At 42.4% G+C, this 21819-nt stretch overlaps 1 protein-coding gene across 1 annotated transcript in view; it reads left to right on the top strand.

Moving 5' to 3' along the window:
- The first annotated feature begins 7482 nt into the window (after positions 1-7482).
- Positions 7483-21819, top strand: part of MECP2 (methyl-CpG binding protein 2) — a 77237-nt gene continuing 62900 nt past the window's right edge. The window contains exon 1 of the mRNA XM_066614414.1: positions 7483-7549. Coding sequence (XP_066470511.1) covers positions 7515-7549 — 35 coding nt within the window. The 5' untranslated portion in view covers positions 7483-7514. The remainder of the gene's footprint in view (positions 7550-21819) is intronic.

The raw sequence follows: 21819 nt of genomic DNA on the forward strand, positions 1-21819 counted from the left end.
GTTTTAGTGTCTGAGAAATGACTCAGGACCCAATCCTGAGGGATTGCACTGGGGGAGCCGGATGTTCCCATATCTTGAGGAGGACTCCAAGACTGCCTCCCCAGCAAAAGAAGCAGTGTATATCCTATAGGCACAGCAGCATTGACACTGGAAAATTGGATAGGATTGGGCCCTTAGTAAAAATATTAAAAAATTCTAAAGGTAAGTGAACAGCATTGCTGGGAAAAAAATTCTTTTTTGGATTTCTAAAAAATACTTAACATCAATAAATTATTCTTATTTATTTTTGCCGTATTATTTTTGCCTTTTATTATGAAAAAAATTATCTTTCTTGCTTTTTTCTCTGCAAAGTCTTTTCAGGATTTTTTCTAAGTTTAAGTTCCTGCTATTTTCAGATTCAATTGACATAATTGCCAAATTGTTGCCAAACTGTTGAAATGTTCTTGCTGAATTGTTATTTCAAGTAAGCTTTGATCAGTTTGAGCTTGGAAGAACCTATTTCTCCTGATGCTATAGTCAGTGGGACTGTCAAGAAAACCTGAAGAGCAATAAATACATTTGGAAACACAATAGATCTTTTGTTGCAGGCAAGGAATTCAAGCATTTTTATGGGGTTTTGAATCTCTGGTGGCAGCATTGGCTTTGTTCCTCCATTTTCTCACAAAGTATGTAACCATCTATATCAGCCAGTTTTTGTCATTTTACCTTTTATTTATCTGTGCCAGCTTAACATACCAATGCCACTTCCCGATCTGTCACACATTTTCTTATGGTGTCCTGGGACAAATCCTTAAAACTGTGCAATAATCCAAATAATCCATATATGTCTTTTTAACTTTTTCAGATAAATAAGTTTTGATGCTGTTCCATAATTAACATATTATGTAATTCAAGTACAGTAAAAAAAATTTCAAAATATAAATAAGTATAAACCAACATTACTGATTTTAGAGTTCTCAATAAAATCTGCAATATGTTAGGTATCTGTTACAATGAGTTGTTGTGTACAATTGACAAGACTAGATTACCCTAGTGTGTGTGTAGGTGGGGGGGGGGGAGTAATCCTTAGGCACAGAGCCCAATTGGGAGTAATTGGCCCAGCTGGTTTAAGGCTAGCCCTGCTGACCTCCTTTATAGTAGGAGATACTACTTTGTAGTAAGAGAAACACACTCCCATGAGATCATAGGATTCTCAATCTGTAGATGCACAGATTAGAAAGTAAGACACAATCCTATACACACCTGGGCATAACTCTCATTTAACTCAGTGGGGTTGATTTCTGAGCAGACCTGCATTGAAGTGAATTGTAAGTCTCACATATATTTCTATTTTCTCCAAAATTTGCGCTTTCATTTTGTTTTTGATGAAACCTGGAACTACTGCACTTGATGTTTCCAGTGTAGTTGTAAGGGGTTAACTAAACAATATGTGCAAATGTGTGTAACACAGCTTCAAAGCCCTATTGTTGTTGTTGATTTTTTAAAAGACTTGGAGGAAGGAATAATTAGGAGTATATGTACTTTACCCTATTCTTGTCCAATTTTTTTGTCCATTTCCTCACGCCCCCCCCCCCCCACAGCTTTTCACCCTGCAGGACGAACATGTCAGAAGTACAGGTAGTAATTTAATAGTTGCTTAAGGAAGATATGTTGTTATACTGTTGTTATATTTTTAATGTCCTTGATAGATTTGAATGGGGGGAAACAAGGAAGGTCAAATCATTCTGTATATGTAGAGTATTGCAAGCCAGATACTGCCATAGACAATTAAAAAAAGAAAAGAAAAAAGTAATATAACATGAAAATAAGCAACTTGCATCCCAATCCTATCCAATTTTCCAGTGCAGGTGCTGCTGTACCAATGGGGCATGCCTGCATCCTGTGGTGGAGGGGCAGAGATAGAGACCTCCTCAAAGTAAGGGAACATTGTTTCCCTTGCCTTGGGGCTGAATGATGGCAGCACCGATGCTGGAAAGTTGGATAAGATTGGGCCCCCAGATACCAAGAAGCAATTTAAATACCAAAACTTAACTCAAATAATTTTTAAAAGGATAATGGAACTTGCAAGCATGAAGTTCATTCTAATTGTTCTGTCTACTACTAAAGTTAAAGTCAGAGACTACAAGAAGTAGACATTACTGGTTGTTGTTTTTTTATTTTATTTTTTGGCCAAAATGGAAAAAATGTCAGTTTCCTGGGAAATTTCTTACAGAACTCCGGTGACCAAATTAAAGAAATATAAGACAGAAGCAACATCAATATAATCTGATAAATGTATCTGAACAATATTCATTGCATATTGAAACACTGCTTTCAAAATGTCAATTTCTGTTGATTGCAAGCAATACATTTTTACATGTAGAGATAACACAGTTTCAGTACATCACTTGAATCTCTCTCCCAAATATAATTGTCAGAATTGAAAATATTATATTAATCTATATTAACAAATGTGTATGATCCTGTACCAATGCAAGTTCATTTTCCACAGTATTCTGCTTCAAGCAAGCTTTTAAAATTTTCTTATTTCAAAGCCTCATGCAATGCTCTGTAGAGGAGAGAGCTGTGCTGAAAGTAATCTGAAAAACACTAGCTGTGTGTTTTGCACATAAGCCATGCTGCTGTATAAAGGGGCTATCTGAATTGGGGCCATTAGATGGAAAAGACACTTTCACACTGACAATGTACAATGACAGTGTGTCTTTTCACACTGTTTCCAGTAGGTAGTGTATACATGTTTTCTGAGTGCCCTCCTTATTTAGCAGGAAAAATAGCACATGCATATAAGAACAATTTTCTCTTTAGAAAGCTCTTGCCCCAATTTGCTTTTCTTAATTGGGTGGGTGTGTTAAATATCAGGTTCAGGGTGGAGCATCTCCTGAAAATTTATAATTTGTTTATTTTTTCACATTTCTCTACTGCCCTTCCTCCAAGGAGTTCAGGGTAGTGTACATAGTTTGTCTCCTCCTTTTGACCTCACATCAACCCTGTGAAGTAGGTGAGGCTGAGAGATAGTGACTAGCCCAAGGTCAACCAGGAAGCTTCATGGTTGAGCAGGGATTTGAACCTGGATCTTCCAGGTCTAAGTCCAACACTAGAACCATTACTATCCTGGCTAAAACAAACATTGGTTGTCCTCATGAACAATGCAGACATACAATAATTTAGTTTAACAGGTATTTTTTTAGCAAAGGAAAATACCACTATATATTAAAGAAGCTTTGGTTTGCTCTCTAATGAAGGACTCAGGATGATTGAGTGGCAAGAGGGCAAGCAATAAATGTTGGTGTTTTATAGGGTCATCATTAGCTGATAATTAAACATACATTTGTAATAAGTTTACAGCAGGAATTGTCAATTCAGTATTCAACATTACTTTTAATTAAGAAATCTAATAACTGGTCTGTGGCCTTCATGGTTTTGTAGAGTTCCCAAAATGACACATATCCATGTTGTGCTATAAAGTTGTGTTATTTTGGAACAAGGACAACTTTTCATAATAATGCCCCTTAAAATTAAGAGCACATGGCAAGCCTTCTCTGCACCAGTTTCTGGGTGGGGGGGGGAATCTGAGTCATTTATCAGCAGTCTTCATATTACATAAATTGAAATGCATCCTCCCCTTCAGTGCAGCAAAATGTGCTATCTGTAGACCACAATCCTGTGCAAAATAGACTGTGTAAGGGTGTTTTTTACTCATGACAAGGCAATTGAGCTGCTTTTCTTCTATTTGTGTGAATGTTTTCTTTTTAACTATGTTTTCCAGATTAATTCATTATGACAAAAATATTAGACTATCCTGCATTTGTTAATATAAAATAAAACCTAAAGGATTAAGGTTGTGTAAATATGATCTATATTACCAGTCTATTCTAGCTCATTACAATTATATTACAAAGATGGAGAAAGAAAACATGGCTTTTAAGGTTAAGCAAAAATGTACTAATACATTGATCCTGAACATATTACACAAAAGTAAAGCTCAGTGATTTTATTACAGTTTATTTAGGGCTATGGTGAAATGAATGAATTTTAACATAGTTAAAATGAACATAAGTGTGTGATGGACTGAAGCCATTGTGTAAAGACTGCATTTTACCGTAAATGTGTTATTCTGGTTAAAACATTTTCCATAAAAAATAAAAATAAAAAAGTTGTTCTTCTTGTCCATGGCAAAACTGGAAGCAAATTCATACACAAAATGGAAATATTTGTATAGAGAGCTGTCTCAATGTTTTGGTAGTGAATGGTAAGGCCTAGCACAGTCAGGAATGGGGTGTGCTGGAGAGTTAAATGCACTCAAGGAGCAACTGAACTGGATAAACTGTATTGTACAATTACATAGTATACAGTATTTGTACAGTTTTCCTCACCTTTCTTCTTTCATCACATGACATGCAGGAGCATGTGGGAGAGACATTTGCTTGGGAATTTATTTTTGTTTATTAACTCTGTCTATTAAAGTGATTAGATTTTAAAAGGGGACAAATAAGCCAAGGGGGAGGAAATGTTAAAATGTTGTAAACTGTGACTAGTTATGAAATAGGACAGATAATTAAAATACATAAAATACAATTGCTTTCATTTCCCCAAAGCCTGTGTTGAGGCAAAGTAGTATGGATACAACTGTGTGATTGTATTTGTGTGTGTAAACAGGTATTTTTGTGTGACTATAGTGTTATATTGTCAGTCCACTCAGTGACTAAGGACATGTATATGCAGAAATATAAGGTGAATCTGGCTCTGGTCACAGTGTGGCTGTGATTTTGTTGGGAAAAAAAACAATAACAACGATCTGGCATGACTGTGCAGTCACATTGGATGGAAAAGGCATAACTGTAATCAATAGGATGGCTTTGATGGCATCACTAGGATGGCAATAGGATGGCTTTGATATGTCTATGAAAATGCTTAACAAGAAAATAGAATTCCATCTCTTTTTCTAACAAGACTCCTCTGTGTTTAACAACTGTGTGACAAGCTGTTGTTTGATGGGTGAGGCTTTCCTCATATATATGGTGAAGGAAAATACCCACCTGCTACATTTATGCTTGTCACAATCTGTTAGAGGTGCAAAAGTCTTGTGAGGGGGAGAAAACATTGGGAACTGTGGCAAGGCGACTAGTGGGCAAAGGAAAATGTTGAGCTGCTTTCAAGAGTGAGCTGGAAGTACTGGGGTCAGAACTCAAATATCTAATGTGTACATCTCATTACTCTCAGTTTTAACATAATACACACCCTATCCAGAAGTAGAAGTGAAAAACCTCAACCCAAACAAAATATTGGGATAACTGCAGTTTGTTGTACGAACTATGATGGCACTGTAGGAATGGTAAGTTTTATATGTTTGTCTAGCTGTAGCCTTATTGAACAGGTCAGAAAGAAGATTTTTGCTGTACTTCTTGCCTCCATCCATAACTACAGAATATGCACTATTTCCTCTTAGACAACTGCCACCAAAGCCATGCTACCCCTGAATAACCATCATGTCCCTAAGCTTATAGTTACTTAGGTGTTTGAAAACGGTGTTATGTACTTTACTAAGAAGTAAGCCCATTGCATTCAGTAAGGCTATAATCCAATCTTACTCACTGGAAATAAATATCTCTAGTATTGGCCATCCTGATGTAGCTGGTACTGGTATACTCGGTACACCATATATATATGGTGTGTGTGTGTGTGTGTGTGTGTGTGTGTGTGTGTGTATATATATATATATATATATATATATATATATATGGCCATTCTGTTGTTTCTGGGACTTTCCAAAATTCCTATGCAGGTCAGCTAAAGTCTGCTGTGGATACATATATGTCATAGCTGTGTTAGCATTATCCATTATAAGGTGTTCTTCTTGTGGAGATGTAGCAAAGCATGGCATGGTGGAATTGGGATAATCCTTGCTATTAAGTGGTTAAGTGGCTATTTTAGGAAAAGAGAAAAAAAATTACATCATGAGGACTTAGTCCAGGGGTGTCAAACATAAGACTCAGGGGCCGGATGCGGCCCTGTGGAAACTTTTTACCCAGCCCTCAGGCTCTCAGCTGCTGAGCCATGCTGAGGTGTTACTGCTGAAAGTGCAGCCCACTTAAAAATTGAGCTCTCCCATATCTTGAATATGATCAAGATATGTATATTTTCTCTTCTGTCATTTGCAGCTAATGAGTTCCCAAGTAAGAAAAAGTGTTTATTTTTGGTCATGACCTGTTTAAAGACATCACTTCCTGCCTAATGATATCACTTTTGGCCCTCAGCAGGCCTCATGAATGCTATTTGGCCCTCTGTATGAAATGAGTTTGACACACCTGACTCAGAAGTAAGTCCCATTAGAGTCAATGGGGCTTATTCCCAGGAAAGGACTGGGCTGTGAGTCCCTTGGTGAGATCAGATACTTCTTCAGTACCACAAATATATTGTAGTAATTGGTCACCTTTGTATCATTATGAGCGCATTTCCTGTGTGGCTGGATCAGGGCGGGCAGATCCAATGGAGGGGCCTATGCCAGCGATTTCCAGGCTTTTTCATCTCAGGGCCCACAGACAAGGCACTAAAATTGTCAAGGCGCACCATCTGTTTTTTGGACAACTGACAAGGCACACTGTCCTGCCAGCAGGGGCCTGCATCCCTCAGTGGCCCAACTAGATAGATCCTCCCACCTGTGGCACAAACTTATGTGGCACACCTGCGGACCATCCGCAGCACACCAGTGTGCCATGGCGCAGTGGTTGAAAATGGCTGGCCTGCACCTTTGAGCACTGTTTAGAAGCAGGATTGTGGGCAGGTGCAGCTTTTTAAACCCTTCCACGCTGGGCTGCAGCTGCCCACACTCCCTCTTCTAGACAGGGTGAAAGGTGTGGGCACCTGCCCTCCATGGGATGTGGTCACCCTGGGCTGGATGAGTTCAGGCCTGTTTGCCCACAAGCGGCTTCAGTGAGAACCAGGCGCACTGACGGGGCCGCCTGACCCACACGCGAGGCGCAGGAGGAGGCCTGATGTCACAGGCTGCGTTGACCCCCATGGAGGGACCAGCCACCTAGTGCCGGAGAAAGGTGGCCCGGGCACCTCGGGGCCCGCACCGAGAGCGGCCTCGTCCCCCGAAGGAGCTCTGCGCGCCGAAGGGCGGCTGCCCGCTGCCCTCAGCGGAGGGAGGCCCTGCGAAAACAAAACAAAAACATGAAATCCGTTACATTTCAAAAGCCCTCAGCCCGCGCTTCGCCCCGCCCCCTCGCGGACAGACCGCTGAGGCCGCGGCCCAATCAGAAGCGGCGCGCACAGCACCCCCCCGCTCTCTCTCCATCCTTGTAACTGACAGCACTTCCCGCCAATTCTAACGGCCGCCAGGAGTGAGGCAGCCTTGCCCGTGGAGGAAAACGCTGGCCAATGGTTCCGCCGAGGAGTCCTAATCGATGGGTGTCGCCGGCCAATCGCAGTGAGGTGGGCGGGGCCTCGCTCTCCGGGTTTCCTCTCCGGTTCGGTCTCCCCCCTCCCCCCGCGGGTTCCTCGCTGCGAAGAAAATGGCGGCGGCGCCGAGCGGAGATGAGGAGAGATTGTGAGTGACCCGAGAAGAGGGGTGGGGAAGAACTGGGCCGGCCCATCGAGTCTCCTGCGCGGGGGGGGTCTTGGACGGGCCCATCTCCAGCGACGGTGACGGGGCTGCGGCTGTTGGTTTCTTCCCGCTCGCAGGCTCTCCTCCCCTTTTCTCCTGCGCGCACAGGGCCCCTGAGTGCGTCACAGCGATCCCCTTTGCCCAGCGGTGGGAGGGGCCGACCCTCGCCCTGGAGGGGGGAGGAGAGGGAGAGGGGCCGAGGTCAGAGGTGACGTGCGCCCGCTCCCCTGATGATGTCAGCTCCCCAGTGTGGCCCCACGCTGTGCCCCTTGGTCCTCAGCCTTTCGTGCCAGCCTGTGCTCTGGCCGTGCCCGTCCCTTGACAGTGCTTCCCGTGCCCACCTGCCAGCTTGTCCTTTGTGTGTCTTTACAGCAACTGGCCTGCTACATTTGTTTGCTGTGGGTCAGTGTGCGCTCCCACACTTTGGCCCAGGTGAGGTTGCCTAGGCCAGCTGCCATGAGGCCTTGGGGACTCCCTCAGGTTGTGCCCATTGTGGCTCTTCGTACCCTTTTTGCGCTTGGACTGCGAATCGTGATTGCTGCGCTCTTACTTTTTCTTGCAAACACCCTTTTGAGATGTTCGCCTTCCCATATGTGGCCTGAAATCTAGTGATGCGGTATTGCTCTTGTCCGTCTGTGGTCAGCTCCTGTGCCACCCCATTGGTGCCCGCTTCCATTTGGGCTTTATTGTTACTAGTTCTCTCAGATCAGGGGATTCAGATGTCACAACCGCAAAAGAGGACCAGGCGCCCCAAAACGTAGGCTGTCCAAGAAAAACGTAAGACATGACAAAATAAAGGCTGAAAACACCTGTATATTGATTTTGTGTGCTTAATTTAAGCGCTATATTAAATTAAAATTATTTAACTAATTATATTATATATAATTTAAGTGTTAAATGTAATTATATTACATATAATTTATTAATGAAAAGGCTATACGTTGCCCGCAGGGGCCCGCTCACAGGGGAAAAGCCTATGCACTTCCTGCAGGGGCCCGCTCACAGGGGAAAAGCCTATGCACTTCCTGCAGGGGCCCACTCACAGAGAAACGGAGGACATTTAGGGTTTTTTTCAGGACAGGATACTAAAAAACAGGACATGTCCTGGATAAAAGAGGACGTCTGGCCACCCTGTCTAATATTATGATGTCATTTTCGATTCCTTCTAGTCATCTCATGCCAGCTATTTTGTGTGAACCCAGAACTTCTGGTATAATCCCTTATTTCTCATATGAGACAGCGCCATCTGCTTTCCAGTAGCTGTTCTTTCTTAAATAGCTTCTGCCTTAAATAAAAATGGGTATATTGTTCATGTCTGTTCCTTTACCGACATATCTGATTCTTATGTGTATTATTGACATCACAGGTATATCTGTTCTCACTTGTCCTCTGCATAAAAGTCAGATTTTGGAGTATGCTTCACACCTGGGTACCTGCACCCAAAAGTCAAGTGTCCAAATGACTGGTTATCTGGCCTTACCCATTATATACTACTTTTTGCTGAAACTAAGTTTCCAATACTATTGCATGTTTACTGTTGCAGTGTTGTTTAACAGTTAATGATGTTTGTCACCTTCATCCTGGAGGTGTTTCTATAGTTTTTAAAAGAAAAACTTTAAACATTGCCGTGTACTGTATCATCTGCTCCATGCTGTTGTGCTCAGACCTTCAGGTAATCTTATGTGACTGTAGACTCTTTATCTCAGCTATAGTTTTGTACTGTTTTCTTTTGTTAAAAATTCTGCCGCACCTCATCTTGTGTTTCCCTTTGGCTTAGTTAGTAGTATGTCCTGGAACTCTTAGTTTATTGTTTGGTTGTGGTTTTGGTGTGGACTACAAGGTTGACTTATGTATGTCTAATTCCGGGGTGCCCAAACGCTGGCCCGGGGGCCACTTGCGGCCCTCAGGGATCCCCAATCTAGCCTGCGTGGAGCCCCCAGTCTCCAATGAGCCTCTGGTCCTCTGGAGGCTTGCTGGAGTCCGTGTGGGTTCAATGTGACTACTCTCAGCGTGCAGGCCAACTGTTTGACCACTTGCGAGAGCTGCGAACTCCCACTGCTGCTTGCTGTTTCATTTCTATGAAGCGGCAGCAAAGGAAAGGCCAGCCTTGCTTTGTGCAAGGTCTTTTATAGGCCTTGAGCAATCACGAGACCTTCATTCATTCATATAAGTTCCATCTCTAATATATACTTATGAAAATTTATGTGATTTAATTCAAATTTTAAATGTAAATAAAATCTTTTTTCCCTGGCCCCCAACACAGTGTCAGAGGGATGATGTATCCCTCTAGCCAAAAAGTTTGGACATCCCTAATTCATCAAATTTTTAAGGTTTTCAATATTTTTAATGCTCTGAAAGTGAGACAGAGATGAAAGAATCTATCTGCAGTATGCATCTCTTGTATGGAATGGTAATTCTTAAATTTAATCTGAACCCCATCTATTCAGGTGCAATTATGCCTTGCCTTTCATCCACTTGTCTGTTGTTGCTTTGTAATCACATTTCAAATTTTATCCACTTCCTGTACTCTTTTATCCAACCTTCAATGACACAGGCCTACAAAATTGAGGATCAGAAAGGTTTTTCCCAAACTTTATGGTGGTTTGATATGAATTTGGGGTGCCGATTCCAAAAATGGCATCCATTTTGCCCTATCACGTCTAGTTTTGGAGATAACCTCATTAGTGGTGTAGGCTTCCTCATGAGGAAGCTGCGTGAACCATTCACTAAAGAGGCTATACTATATCTCCAAAACAATTCCCCAAATATACCCAGGAATTGGTGTAACGTTTAAGGAAGCAAAATGTGTTTTGGCCTGTGTGATATTAGTTGACCTTCTCACGTATGTTTTTCTCTTATATCTGTTTATTTAGGTTTCGCAGTTATTCACATGCGTTATATAGTTATTCATGTTTTTAGCTGGCCAAAATAAATTTGCAAGCTAAATAAAGCTATGCTTTGACATTCATCAATTTTTGTCTTCCGTCCACGTTCTGGTCCTTAACCAGATGAAAGTGCAAGGTATTGCTGTACTACATTTTTGTGCGCATAGGTTTTCCTAATTTGTCTGAATGGGCCCAGTCTTGGGGAGATATATTAATGTTGTTAGGGAAATATCTGTTTTCTTCCTTTTAGCCTCCCAAACTAAAATACCTGGGAAAGGCATGATAGATGAAATTACTATATTGCGAATGTTATGGTAATAAACAACACATGTGCTAGTGATGTCATAGGGAAGCTGCAAGAGATATGAAAAAATTCTGCAACTAATTTTCTGCTGTGTGTCTGATGAAAATTGGAGGGAGGTATGTGGGAGGAGCTTCCATTTTTCACATCTCCCCAAGAATCTGGGCCCTACTACCTATGTCCCTTGTTTCCCTTTTCTTTTTTCAATAGCTTGCAATTATGCTATAGTGCCACTCATGGATACAGTTGGCTACTGTCTCAAAATATTGTCACTTCATCTAATGACTGGGGTTCGTTTATATAGGATTCATAGTTTGTTCTATTTGTCTTTCAAGTGTTGAACAGCAAATTTGTCTGTCTTGGCCTAGATTTTGGCTTTTCCTTTGAGTAAACTTACAGCCCGATCCTAACCAGCTTTCCAGTGCTGATGCAGCCTGGGATAAGGAAACAACCATTCCCTTACTTTGCAGAGGCCTCTGTGACTATTCCCCCTGCCCAACTGCAGAATGCCACATGCGTTCTGTTGGCATGGTTACATTGGTACTGGAAATTTGGTTAGGATCTTCCTGGCAAATTGGCAGAGGTCAGAGTCTACCTTTCTTCTTTCTGACTGGTAAGAAAGGAGTCTGGTAAGCTCCTGAAGCAGGTTTTCCCTCATTGTGTCTGAACTCTCATTACTAGCTGAAACTTATCAAGACTTCATGGATGTGTGTCTCCACTTGCTCTGCCCATTGCTGCCAACAGGATGAGTGACCATTGTAGAACGGCAAAGTATCAGGCAGGCTCTGGCGATAAGATGGCTATTTTCAGGTCACACCAAAGGAAGTGACCCCTGCTATTGGCCCTGCCCCCCCTCCCCGAAGAATGCATCATGGAAGTATTTAAACATTTCCACGTTGTATTCTGGGGTGGCCAAGGGAGGGTGGTTGTGGCCATGGTGCGACCTGGAAATAGCTGTTCTAATTGCCTGAGGCTGCCTGCCTGCCACTCTGACACTCTATAATGGTGATAAAAGCAGTTTGTAAATAGCATTTTTTTTTTAAAGAAAGGATCGGCAGGGCTCTTCTTGTCTGTGGTGGCCATCTGTGTTGAGTCAAATCCGTGGATGGAAAAACCATGGATGAGAAGGGTTGGCTGTAGGTGCCATCTATAGATACATTCTTCCTACAGGTATTTTCATGATGATGCCAGACCTGTTAGCAAAGGTACTGTTGACTTCTTCTCTTCCTCAGATAAACTGGCTCTTCCCATAGGGCACCTGCAGACTGAAATATATATACAGGTATGCCCCTGTGGAAGTTCTGTTCTGGAACCCCGCATGGTTAAGTAAAACGGCGAGTACCAGGGAACGCTCCCTCCCACCCTCCCCTCACCTCCAGTGCATCCTCTGGGCTCAGCAGAGGCTATGCGTGTCTGCCTGTGGCCTCTGCCAGGCTCAGACTGACTCAGAGCTATAAAAGGTGACTTCCAGTTTTTTTGAAAAACCTTTTTAGCTCTCAGAGGGTGCAATCCTAATCCCTTATGTCAGTACTTTCCAGCACTGACATAAGGGCAATGCAGCTCTGAGGTAAGAGAACAAACATTCCCTGACTTTGAGGAGGCCTCTGTGAGTGACACCGAACTGCAGGCTGCAGCACACGTCCCATTGGCTGGGACGTACTGACATAAGGGGTTAGGATTGCACCCAGAGTCAGTCTGAGCTTGGCAGAAGCTGTAGGTGGATGTGCGTTGTCTCTGCTGGGCTCAGAAGACCTTCCAGAGATGACATGCACACGGCCCTGTGGACAAGTGAATCCGCAGATACAAAATCTGTGGATACGAGGGCCCCCCCCGGGGTGTGTGTGTGAGAGAGAGAAATCCACTACACACCTATACCTGAGAAAATGAGTGACCAAAGGCTGGTCTTGTTTCAGTCTTTATTTTAGAGGCAGCCTTTGGATGGTTATATGTATGCTGATATAATTGTAGTGTGCGTATACCAATCTTGTTGACTCCCAGCTTGCCGCCATCTATACTGGCTGCTTCCTGTTTTGATTGATAAGTTGTTGTTTGAGGAGACTCCTCTTGTTGAGAACTTATTAATGCTAGTCCCTAAACAACATAGTATATAATCTGGTGCTGGAAAAATTTCTGTTTGTCAAGATGCCTGCGAATTTGAGTGTATTGTATTAGATTCTAGCGTTATTGGTCCTACTAAATTTTATGTTACTTCAGTTCCCATTGTCTGAATCCTGCAAAATACAACTTCATTGAATGTAAAAATAGTAAACAGAGGTTCTCAAACTTTGAGGGAGCCTTACTCCCTCGGTAAATCTTTGTGGGGGAGAGTCAAGGGGCGAAGGGGTGGTGCTTTCACTTACTTGGACTCAATGAGGGCTGCAGGAGGTGCAGGGAGCCCATTGCAGCTCTCCGTTGGGCTTCCCAAAGCTTGGAATCTTGAAACAGCAATTGCAATGCACCTCCTGCAAACAGGAGGTCCCAGTCCATAGGCTGGGTTCTCTGCACCTCCTGCAGCCTTCAGCAGCCCTATTGAGTCCAAGTAAGTGAAAGCACCCCCCCCTTGCCTCCCTTAGGGACACGATCCTGGGGATTGCTTCCCTGCCTCGCCTCTTAAATCCTTAAAGGGACAGGGGAAGCATTACACAACTGGTGGGTTGCAACCCACCAGTTTGAGAACCACTGGTATAGAGTATATAGAAACCATATACTGTATAAACTGTCCCGTATTTATTCCATATACTGTCTTGGGATAAATCATTTCATGCATTTGAGTTATGCAATATCATAGTGATTATATGGCACAAATAATTGTGAATCCACCATTGCAGATCTGAAAGTCACTAATCTACAAATGTCTCATGAATAGCTGTAAACTAGATATCTGTGTAGAACTAGCTGTGACTACATCCCACCAAAAAATCTTGTGTTGTTCACTTAACAGCTATAGTTGTGCAAATCTGTGACCATATGGAGAATTGCTGTGTTTCTTGCCTGAGGAAAAGCTGCTTGTGTGAATATCTTCAGCACAGATAGTTGCTCTTGTAGTTTGACAGTGGCTTCAGTGAATTAACTGACCAGTTCTCCCTCTCAACAGTACCTTATGGCTGTTCTGTAGATTTTGTGGATATTATGTCTGTTCTGTAGTTTAAGTGCCACACAAATAGGCTTTTCTTTGGCTGTCAAAATATGACACTGGGAGAGTGTACAAATCTGCATATGAAACAAGCATGAGACTACTGTTTTACATATGTTTTGAGTTTGTCCATAAGTAGAAACAAGTATTTTCTATGCAACTTACAGATACTTCAAAGTTAAATGTTTTGAGATAGAATATTGGAGCAAATAGAGGGTCTAATATAAGGTACATTATCTTTAGCACATTCTGCTCTTGTGTGTACTTAGACTATAATCTCTTTGACAGGAGCTACCGTGTGTGCCTTGGGAAGTTGAGCTGAACTATTTGAGAGTTTAGATTTTGACAAATGGTTTTAGTGAGTGAGAAACTTAATGTGGGTAATAGCTAGTTATATTGGAGCTTTAATGATGAAGTCATGGTTGTGACTTTTTCAGATGAATGCTCACAAGTGATATGAATGGTTCATGCCAAACTCGAATGCTTGATCTAGATATGTGGGCAATATTTTGCTAGAAACACCAACATTCTTACTCAAAGTGTATAAAAAGGGCTAGCCATGAAGCAGGCTGATGTAGCCTGTGTCTGTGGTAGTTGGTAGGGAGTGAGGGGGTTTGTGTATTAGCAAAGTCCTCCCCCCAAGTCTGCTGCTGCCTCCCTCCTGCCTGCAGCAGAGGCAAGCTGAATTGATCTATTTCCTGCTCACTAAAAGTGGGCAGAAAGCAGATCATCTGCTTCTCTACCATGTTCTCTTGTATGGTTTTCACAAAGCAGAAAATTTGGTAAAGCTGCCAGTGGCCCAGTAGGTCAAGGGAGTTACCAGTTGAAAAAGTTTGGGAACCACTGTTCTACAGTATTTTGGTCTTCAGAAGGACGACAAAGTTGATTTGTTGATTTGGACAATTGCTGAGCATGATGTAAACAAATACACACCAAATGAATTGTATAAAGAAGAGGTGTGCAAACCCTGGCCCAGTGGCCATTTGCAGCTCTCAGGGTCCCCCAATCTGGCCTGCGGGGAGCCCCCAGTCTCCCATGAGCCTCTCGCCGTTGGAGTCTGTGCTGGTTCATAACTGCTGGTTGCAACTGCCAGACATGAGTTGCAGGTCACATTAGAGCAAGGCATTTTATAGTCTCCATGTGTTTTCTGCTTTTCCTTGGGCAGTATTTTAACCCCCTCCCTGTTGCCTCTGAACAACTTATGTCTCCCTGTGGCTTGGTCTGTATGCTTTCACTGTGCAGGAGGTGTGTGGCAAAAAGTTGATAGTTCTCATGTGGTTCTACATGCCGGTTTTATAGTTCTCGTGTATGTTATAAATAAGCTCAGCAAAATTCATTTGTTCATATAAGTTCTGTCTCTAATGTATTCATTTATATAAATTTATTCAATTTTGAAATATAAATTCTTTTTTTTCTTGGCCCCTGACACTGTGTTGGAGAGATGTGGCCCTCATGCCAAAATGTTTGCCCACCCCGGTATGAAGAGTTGGGAAAACTTAGAAAGGCAAGCAGAACGTCTCTTCTGTTTCATCCTCTACAGTCACATTGTAGACCAATGAGTCTTGCTTTACTAATCAACTTGTCTGTTAAATAACAATTTCTGACCTTCATGTATACCAGAGTATGCCCCCCTCATATCTGTGGATCCTGTATCCTTGGATTCATTTATCCACGGTTCTCCATGTCCCTGCACCCATTACCTATTTGTTTTCCTTTACTGTGGTGCCAAGTAGTCCTGTCTCTTTCTTTGTAGAACACAAGAAGAGGAACATGACAGTCAGCTGAAATGCTAGAGGGAGAGAGACAGCCAGAATGCTAACAGAAAGTAGGATGCTTCCTACTAGAATTCTTGGTCTCCCTTTTCCAGTGTTCCACAAAGGAAGAGACAGGAGTGCTTGGTGCCACAGTAGTCTAGAGTTCCTTTTTATCTGCAGTTTCTGTATCCAGTGTGGGGGAGGGGCTGGGAATGTATTCCCTGCTAATATGAGGGATGCCTCTTTTTCTCTTTTGTCCCTAGTATTAGTGTTGCTAACAGATTCTTCTGGTAGTCTAGTCAGAATTCAGTAAAACCCAGTGCACCAGTATATGATTTAGGAATATTTGACCTTAGAAAAACCATACCCCAAGCACACTCATCCAGACTGAACTTGCTGGTAGGGTCAGGAAAGCTGTTGTTGCCTCCATGCCAAACCTTCTCCCCTGTTGCCTTCAGTTTACAATGTGGGAATAATGCTAACTTTTACTTGCATAAATTCGTTTTAAAACAGAAGTCAATACTATATTTTTGACATTATTTTCACAGCTCTTTGGATAGCCTTATAAATTACCTCTTACTTCCCATGAGTGATTAACTTTTGCCGGTGCTACTACTTAAGTAACCTTGTAACAATAGGAACAATTGAACTGGTAACTTGTTTTTTTTTTCCTTATGCTGCATCATTAAAAACATACATGTGCTTCCAAAGAGTGGATCCATTTTTCTTTCAAATGAAATGGAAGCAGTGTGGCTTGTGCCTTGTCATTGAGAAGGAAATTGCTCTGCATAAGATGTCCAAGTATTGTGTTCACACTTGTGCCACTTTTCCATTTATATGAACCTGGGAATTCTTAATAATGCTTTGCATTTGTATAGTGCTTTGCATGCTCAGTGCCTCACATGTATCATTCTTGATGATGCCCTTCCAATAACCCTATAAAGTAAGTAGCATTGCTGTGGGAGAGCTACGGCTGAGAGGGAGTAACTTGCTCATGGTTGGCTTGTGGGCTCCTGGCAAAGGCAAGACTTGATGACATCTGGATTTTTGATTTGGTTTCTTAGTGGCTATATATCAGCAGGTCTTAGACCCATGTTGCATATCTACAGAATTAGGCCAAAGGCAGAATTGAAAGAATTTGTACAGGTCAGTCCTCTAAAGGCCTTAGAACATCACTTCCAGTTTTCCCAAAAAAAACTGGAAGTGACGTTCTAAGGCCTTTAGAAGGCCTTCTGAGGCCGGGAAGGCAGCACAATGGGGAGGCCTCAGAACATCCTCCCAATGCAACTGGAGCACAGCTCTGTTCATGTTTGGAGGTCTGGCATGCCCTGACCCACGGATTTCATTATCCACGGGTTTCAGCATCCGCAGGGGTTCTGGGAACAGACCGCCCCCGGATGCTGAGGCATGACTGTATTTATCACATTTGTAATTTGTCTCTTTTCTCTCTCTCTCTAAGGAGCTAAGGGCAATATGCGTGATAGTTCTTCCATTTTATCATTATGACAACGTCGTGAGGTAGTTAGGAATGAGAGGAAGTCTCACAGAGTCTTCTGGTGAGTTTCCTGGCTGAGGTTAGAATTTGGACTCTCCAGTCCAAATCCAGTGCTCTATCCTATACCATACTTGCTTTCTGCTTGTAGGTTGTAAGTGGGAAAGCTCTCATGGTTAGTTTAGCTCTGACTGGTTGTTACGTCTAGAATAGACACTTCTAGTCCTGAAACATTAGTAAGTCATCACATACCAGAGATTTTTTTTTTTTTTAAAAGAGAGGGGCCCCCTAATCCACAAATAGGAACCTAATATTATCCATGGCTTGGAAAAGCTTTACTCTGATAATGAAAGTAGAGACAGAATTCTATGGAATTCCAAAGAGCATGTTCCACTATAAAAATGGGCCCTAGTCCATACTTCAAAACTGTGTCTTGGTGGATGTGGGAACACAAAGCAAGGCCTTGTCCACCAGTTTGTAGAAATTACCTTCTAATGATATGGATCATTGATCCATCTAGTTCTGTGTAGACTGGCAGCAGCTTCCCAAGTTCTTGGATGGAGATGTTTCTCAACCCTATTTGGAGATGCCAGGGATTGAACCTAGGATCTTTGGCATATAAAGTACATGGTCTTTCACTGAGCTTTGGCCCAGTTCCTGTGGACCTGAAGATGCCTCTCTCAAAAAGTGTCTTCTCAAATATGCAGGCCCCATGTCATTTAGGCCCTTAAAGATGACAGTGTCTTGAATGAGACTTGGAAGTAAATTGGAAGAAGCTAGTGCAGATTTGCCAGCCCAGAATAGATACAACATGGGTTTCTTCTGCACCAGCCCCACTTTTTTTCTTTGAATTAATGTTGTTGATTTATTCAGATATTTTGAAAAATCAAGATGTTGTCCCTGTCAGACTACTGTTCTGTCTCTCTCTCTCTCTCTCTCTCGTTAAAGAATAATGTCTGGTTTGTGATGATTGACTTAAAAACATGCATGCACGCACACTCAAACAAAACAAAAAAACTATACTTTGAATGGAATTGCAGCACCAGGCCACCTAGTTCACCCTGGCAAACAGTTGTTGATGCACCTGCCTAAGGGTGTGGTCTGTGAGACAGTTGGTGACTGGGTGATGTCTTGCCTTTTTGCATTGCCTTCTCTGCATTTTCTGTATACACAGCTAGTACTATGACCTGCTACATAGTCTGTCCATCCTCAGCTGGAATTTTGCCTTGTGTGTCGTATCATCCTCTTTGCTTCGAAGCAGGAGTGTGCACATCCATTTTTGAAAAGGAGTTTTTTCTTCAGTAAATAACGTTTGTCCTATTAAAAAATAGTCTGATAAATGAACAGTCAATGGTGGGATTACTCTGACTGCAAAGTGGAAACAATAATTAAGGAACCAGTTGCCATCTGGGAACAGGAAGGCAAGGACAGATTTCAAATAGGTGACTTAGAATGCCTATGGGGATGGGCACTGCAGAACCTTTGTGGGGGAATATAATGCCATTTGGAACCACAGTGTTAATTCCTTTTCTGGTTGGTTACAGATACTTAGTAATGCTAACAGATCTTAGTGAACCATTCTGAGTGCAACTTCCTTGCACCCCTTCTTTTAGAAAGGATTTTGCCAAATGGAAGTATCCAAAGTGCCCTCAAGGGCAGGTTGATATAGAGCACATTGTAGTGCTCTAATTGGGAGGTTATTAAAGCAATGACAGATACTGAATGAAAACATTGGAATAACTAAGGGTACATCTCTGGCTTTCTGCTTGAGGCGCATGCATGCCTAGTTCAGCCAGGATTTTACATTATTGAGCCTTGCAGGAATCTGTTCTAAACATGCTCATTATGTTTGTTTGCCTACTGCTTCATCTGCTTGTTTAGGCTACTATGTTCTTAATGCTTTTTGGAGAAGGAAAAGCTCCAAAGCTTAACAGCATCAATAAAAACTCCCAAGTATCAGAGATGATAAAGTACAGTGTGTGTTTTCTTTGGGCAGTGAGATGACATTTTGCTGTTAAAGGTGGCTGGTTAGCACACTTGTTCTCTGGTTTTTCAGGATGGTAGTTCAAATTGCAGTATACCTGACACTTGTCCTCTCACCCCCCATCACATGCCATTTCCCATTGCCTTTTGATTCTGAACACATTTAGAATGAGAGCTCTCTCGCAGCCATCAGTTCTTAACAGGACAGTGTAAAAGTTAATATGAAGAGAAGGTCATTTAAATGTTACAGCTTGTCCCTGAGAGGTTCAAATGAGAAGAGGCGGTGGTTCTGACTTCTAATTTAGTACATTCCTACTGGGTTGTTTTGACACCCACTTCTGCATGTGTGACGCATGTTCCTTGTGCTCATGTTCATAACCATTATCCCAACAAGGGAATGCTAACACTTAAGATCTTACCCATCTGATACTTGAATTACAAGGAACTGGCTGAAAAAAATAGCTCTGTGTTTAGATCAGGGATAGGATGAGTAGAATGTAAACATTGATTCTAGTTTCTAGTGTAAGTTTGTATAATGTAGTAGCTGAGGACAAAAGTAGATGTAAAGGCATTCACTCCTTGTATTTAAAGATGGAATTCCTGCAACTGTGTATAAAGGGAATGTAAGAAATCTTATATATTTAGTGAAAGAACTGTGCTGTTGAGGGGAACTAAGGCCTGTTCCCTTCCATGGCTTGTCTCCCTGCAGACCAATGTATATATGATTTTTTACCATGATCACTTACAGCAGTGGTTCCCAACGTTTAGGAGCCCATGGATCACTAAGACAAAAATTGGAGTAGTTGTGGACCACATGCAACCCCCAACGCACACACAACATATAATTGAATTTGTAATAATTAGAGAAGATTAATTTGATTCAGGAGCACTCACTTGATGAGATACTAGAAGTGACCAAAGGTAATCTTTTTTTTTTCTTCCCCTGAGACCTCATGGTCCATTTCGCAGGGTCTCATGGACCACAGGATTGGAGCCAATGACTTAAAGTAATAGAGCCCTGCGTGTGACATTAGAGGGCCTAGTGGGAGAGCATTTGGTATTATGTGTGTTTGCTTTTTGCTTTTAAAATCAGAGCCTTCTGCTCCCGTCTTTTTATATGACTGAGTTAGTTTTTGTGTTTTAATGCAAGGTACTATAGGCGGGGCCTCGGTATCCGCAGAAGATCTGTTCTCAGGCCCCTCGCTGTTACCGAAAATTGCAGATAATCAATTTTGTGATTTTTTGGCTCTTTTCTCCCTCCAAAGGGGACCAGAGCTATGCTCTGGAACCCTCCGAAGGACTTTCTGAAGCCCACAGAGGCGGCACGTGTCCGCCTGCTGCCCCTGTGGGCACATGAGTGGCCTGGAGAGGCAAAAAAAAATGCCTCTTTTGGCTTTTGAGAACGTAACTTTTTTGCCATTTAAGGCATTCTGAGGCCTGGGGAAGCCTGGGGAACCCTGGCCTCAGAATACCTTATATGGCAAAAAAAAATATCACTTTCAATTTCCCTTGGGAAACCGGAAGTGGCTTTTTTATTTTTATTTTTTTTTATTTTTATTTTTTGCCTCTCTGGGCCATTCTGAAGCCTGCAGAGGCAGCAGAGGCTCTGCTGCAGAGGCAGCAGGTGGACGTGTGCTGCCTCTGTGGGCTTCCTCTCCAGTCCCCTTCAGGGGGCTCAGGTAGAGCTGAGTCTAGCTCAGTGCAGGGACTCATGTCCGCGGGACCTACGTTGAGCCAGGTGAAAAATCTGCAGATAAACAGGCTCCACCTGTACTGTTTCTGCATCTGTCTTGGCCCTAAGAATGAGCTAAGACAGGGTTGTCAAGCTTATTTTATATAGTGAACCAAATACCCTTCATGGCATATGCTGAGGGCAGGAAATGATATCATTAATTGATGTTACTTAAGCAGGTGATAATCACTTTTTTCTCATGTAGGAACACATTAGCTGCAAATGATAGAAGAGAAAATATGCAAGTCTTGATCATATTTTCAAGATATGAGACAGCTTAATTTATTACATTGGCCACCCTTTCAGCAGCACTTCTTCTGCCAAGTCATCACTTCATAGCTCAGCAGCTGAGAAGCTCTGTAAAGTGACACCTCAGCAGAAGCATCATTACCCAGCCACTCCATTCCTTGCCCTCTGAGGCCTCCTGTCTTCTCTTCCCTACGCCACTGCAGAAGCAGCACTGTTGAAAGGTAGTGCTGGGAGAGCCTATGGGCTGCCCTTTCAGCAGAAGTGGCGCTGTTAAAGAGTGACCCTGACGATAATTGGGTTCTCTCACTGCCACCCTACCAGCTGTGCCTCTTCTGTCCATGTGTTGCTTTGAAGCTAGTTAGTTGATTGCAGCTAATAGTAGTGCTGGGAGAGCCAAGTTATCATGGGGGGCCAGATTAAGAGCTTCTTTGGGCTGCGTACAACACACAGGTCTTATGTTTGACAGCCTGAGCTAGGAGTTCCTTGCTTTGGTTATAAATTTAGTTGGTGGCTTTAAGTAAACTACTATGCTTTCAGTCTTGATCCTGTATAATATTTCACCTACTTAATATTAAGGAGCTATTGTAAGGATTGTTCAGTTAATATAGGTGAAGTATTCCAAGTACCATTTGAATTATTATTTAGTAAGGCTACAATCCTGTATGCATGCACTTAGGAGTAAGT

This window comes from Tiliqua scincoides, chromosome 2 (assembly GCF_035046505.1).
Source record: "Tiliqua scincoides isolate rTilSci1 chromosome 2, rTilSci1.hap2, whole genome shotgun sequence".
Lineage (NCBI taxonomy): Eukaryota > Metazoa > Chordata > Lepidosauria > Squamata > Scincidae > Tiliqua > Tiliqua scincoides.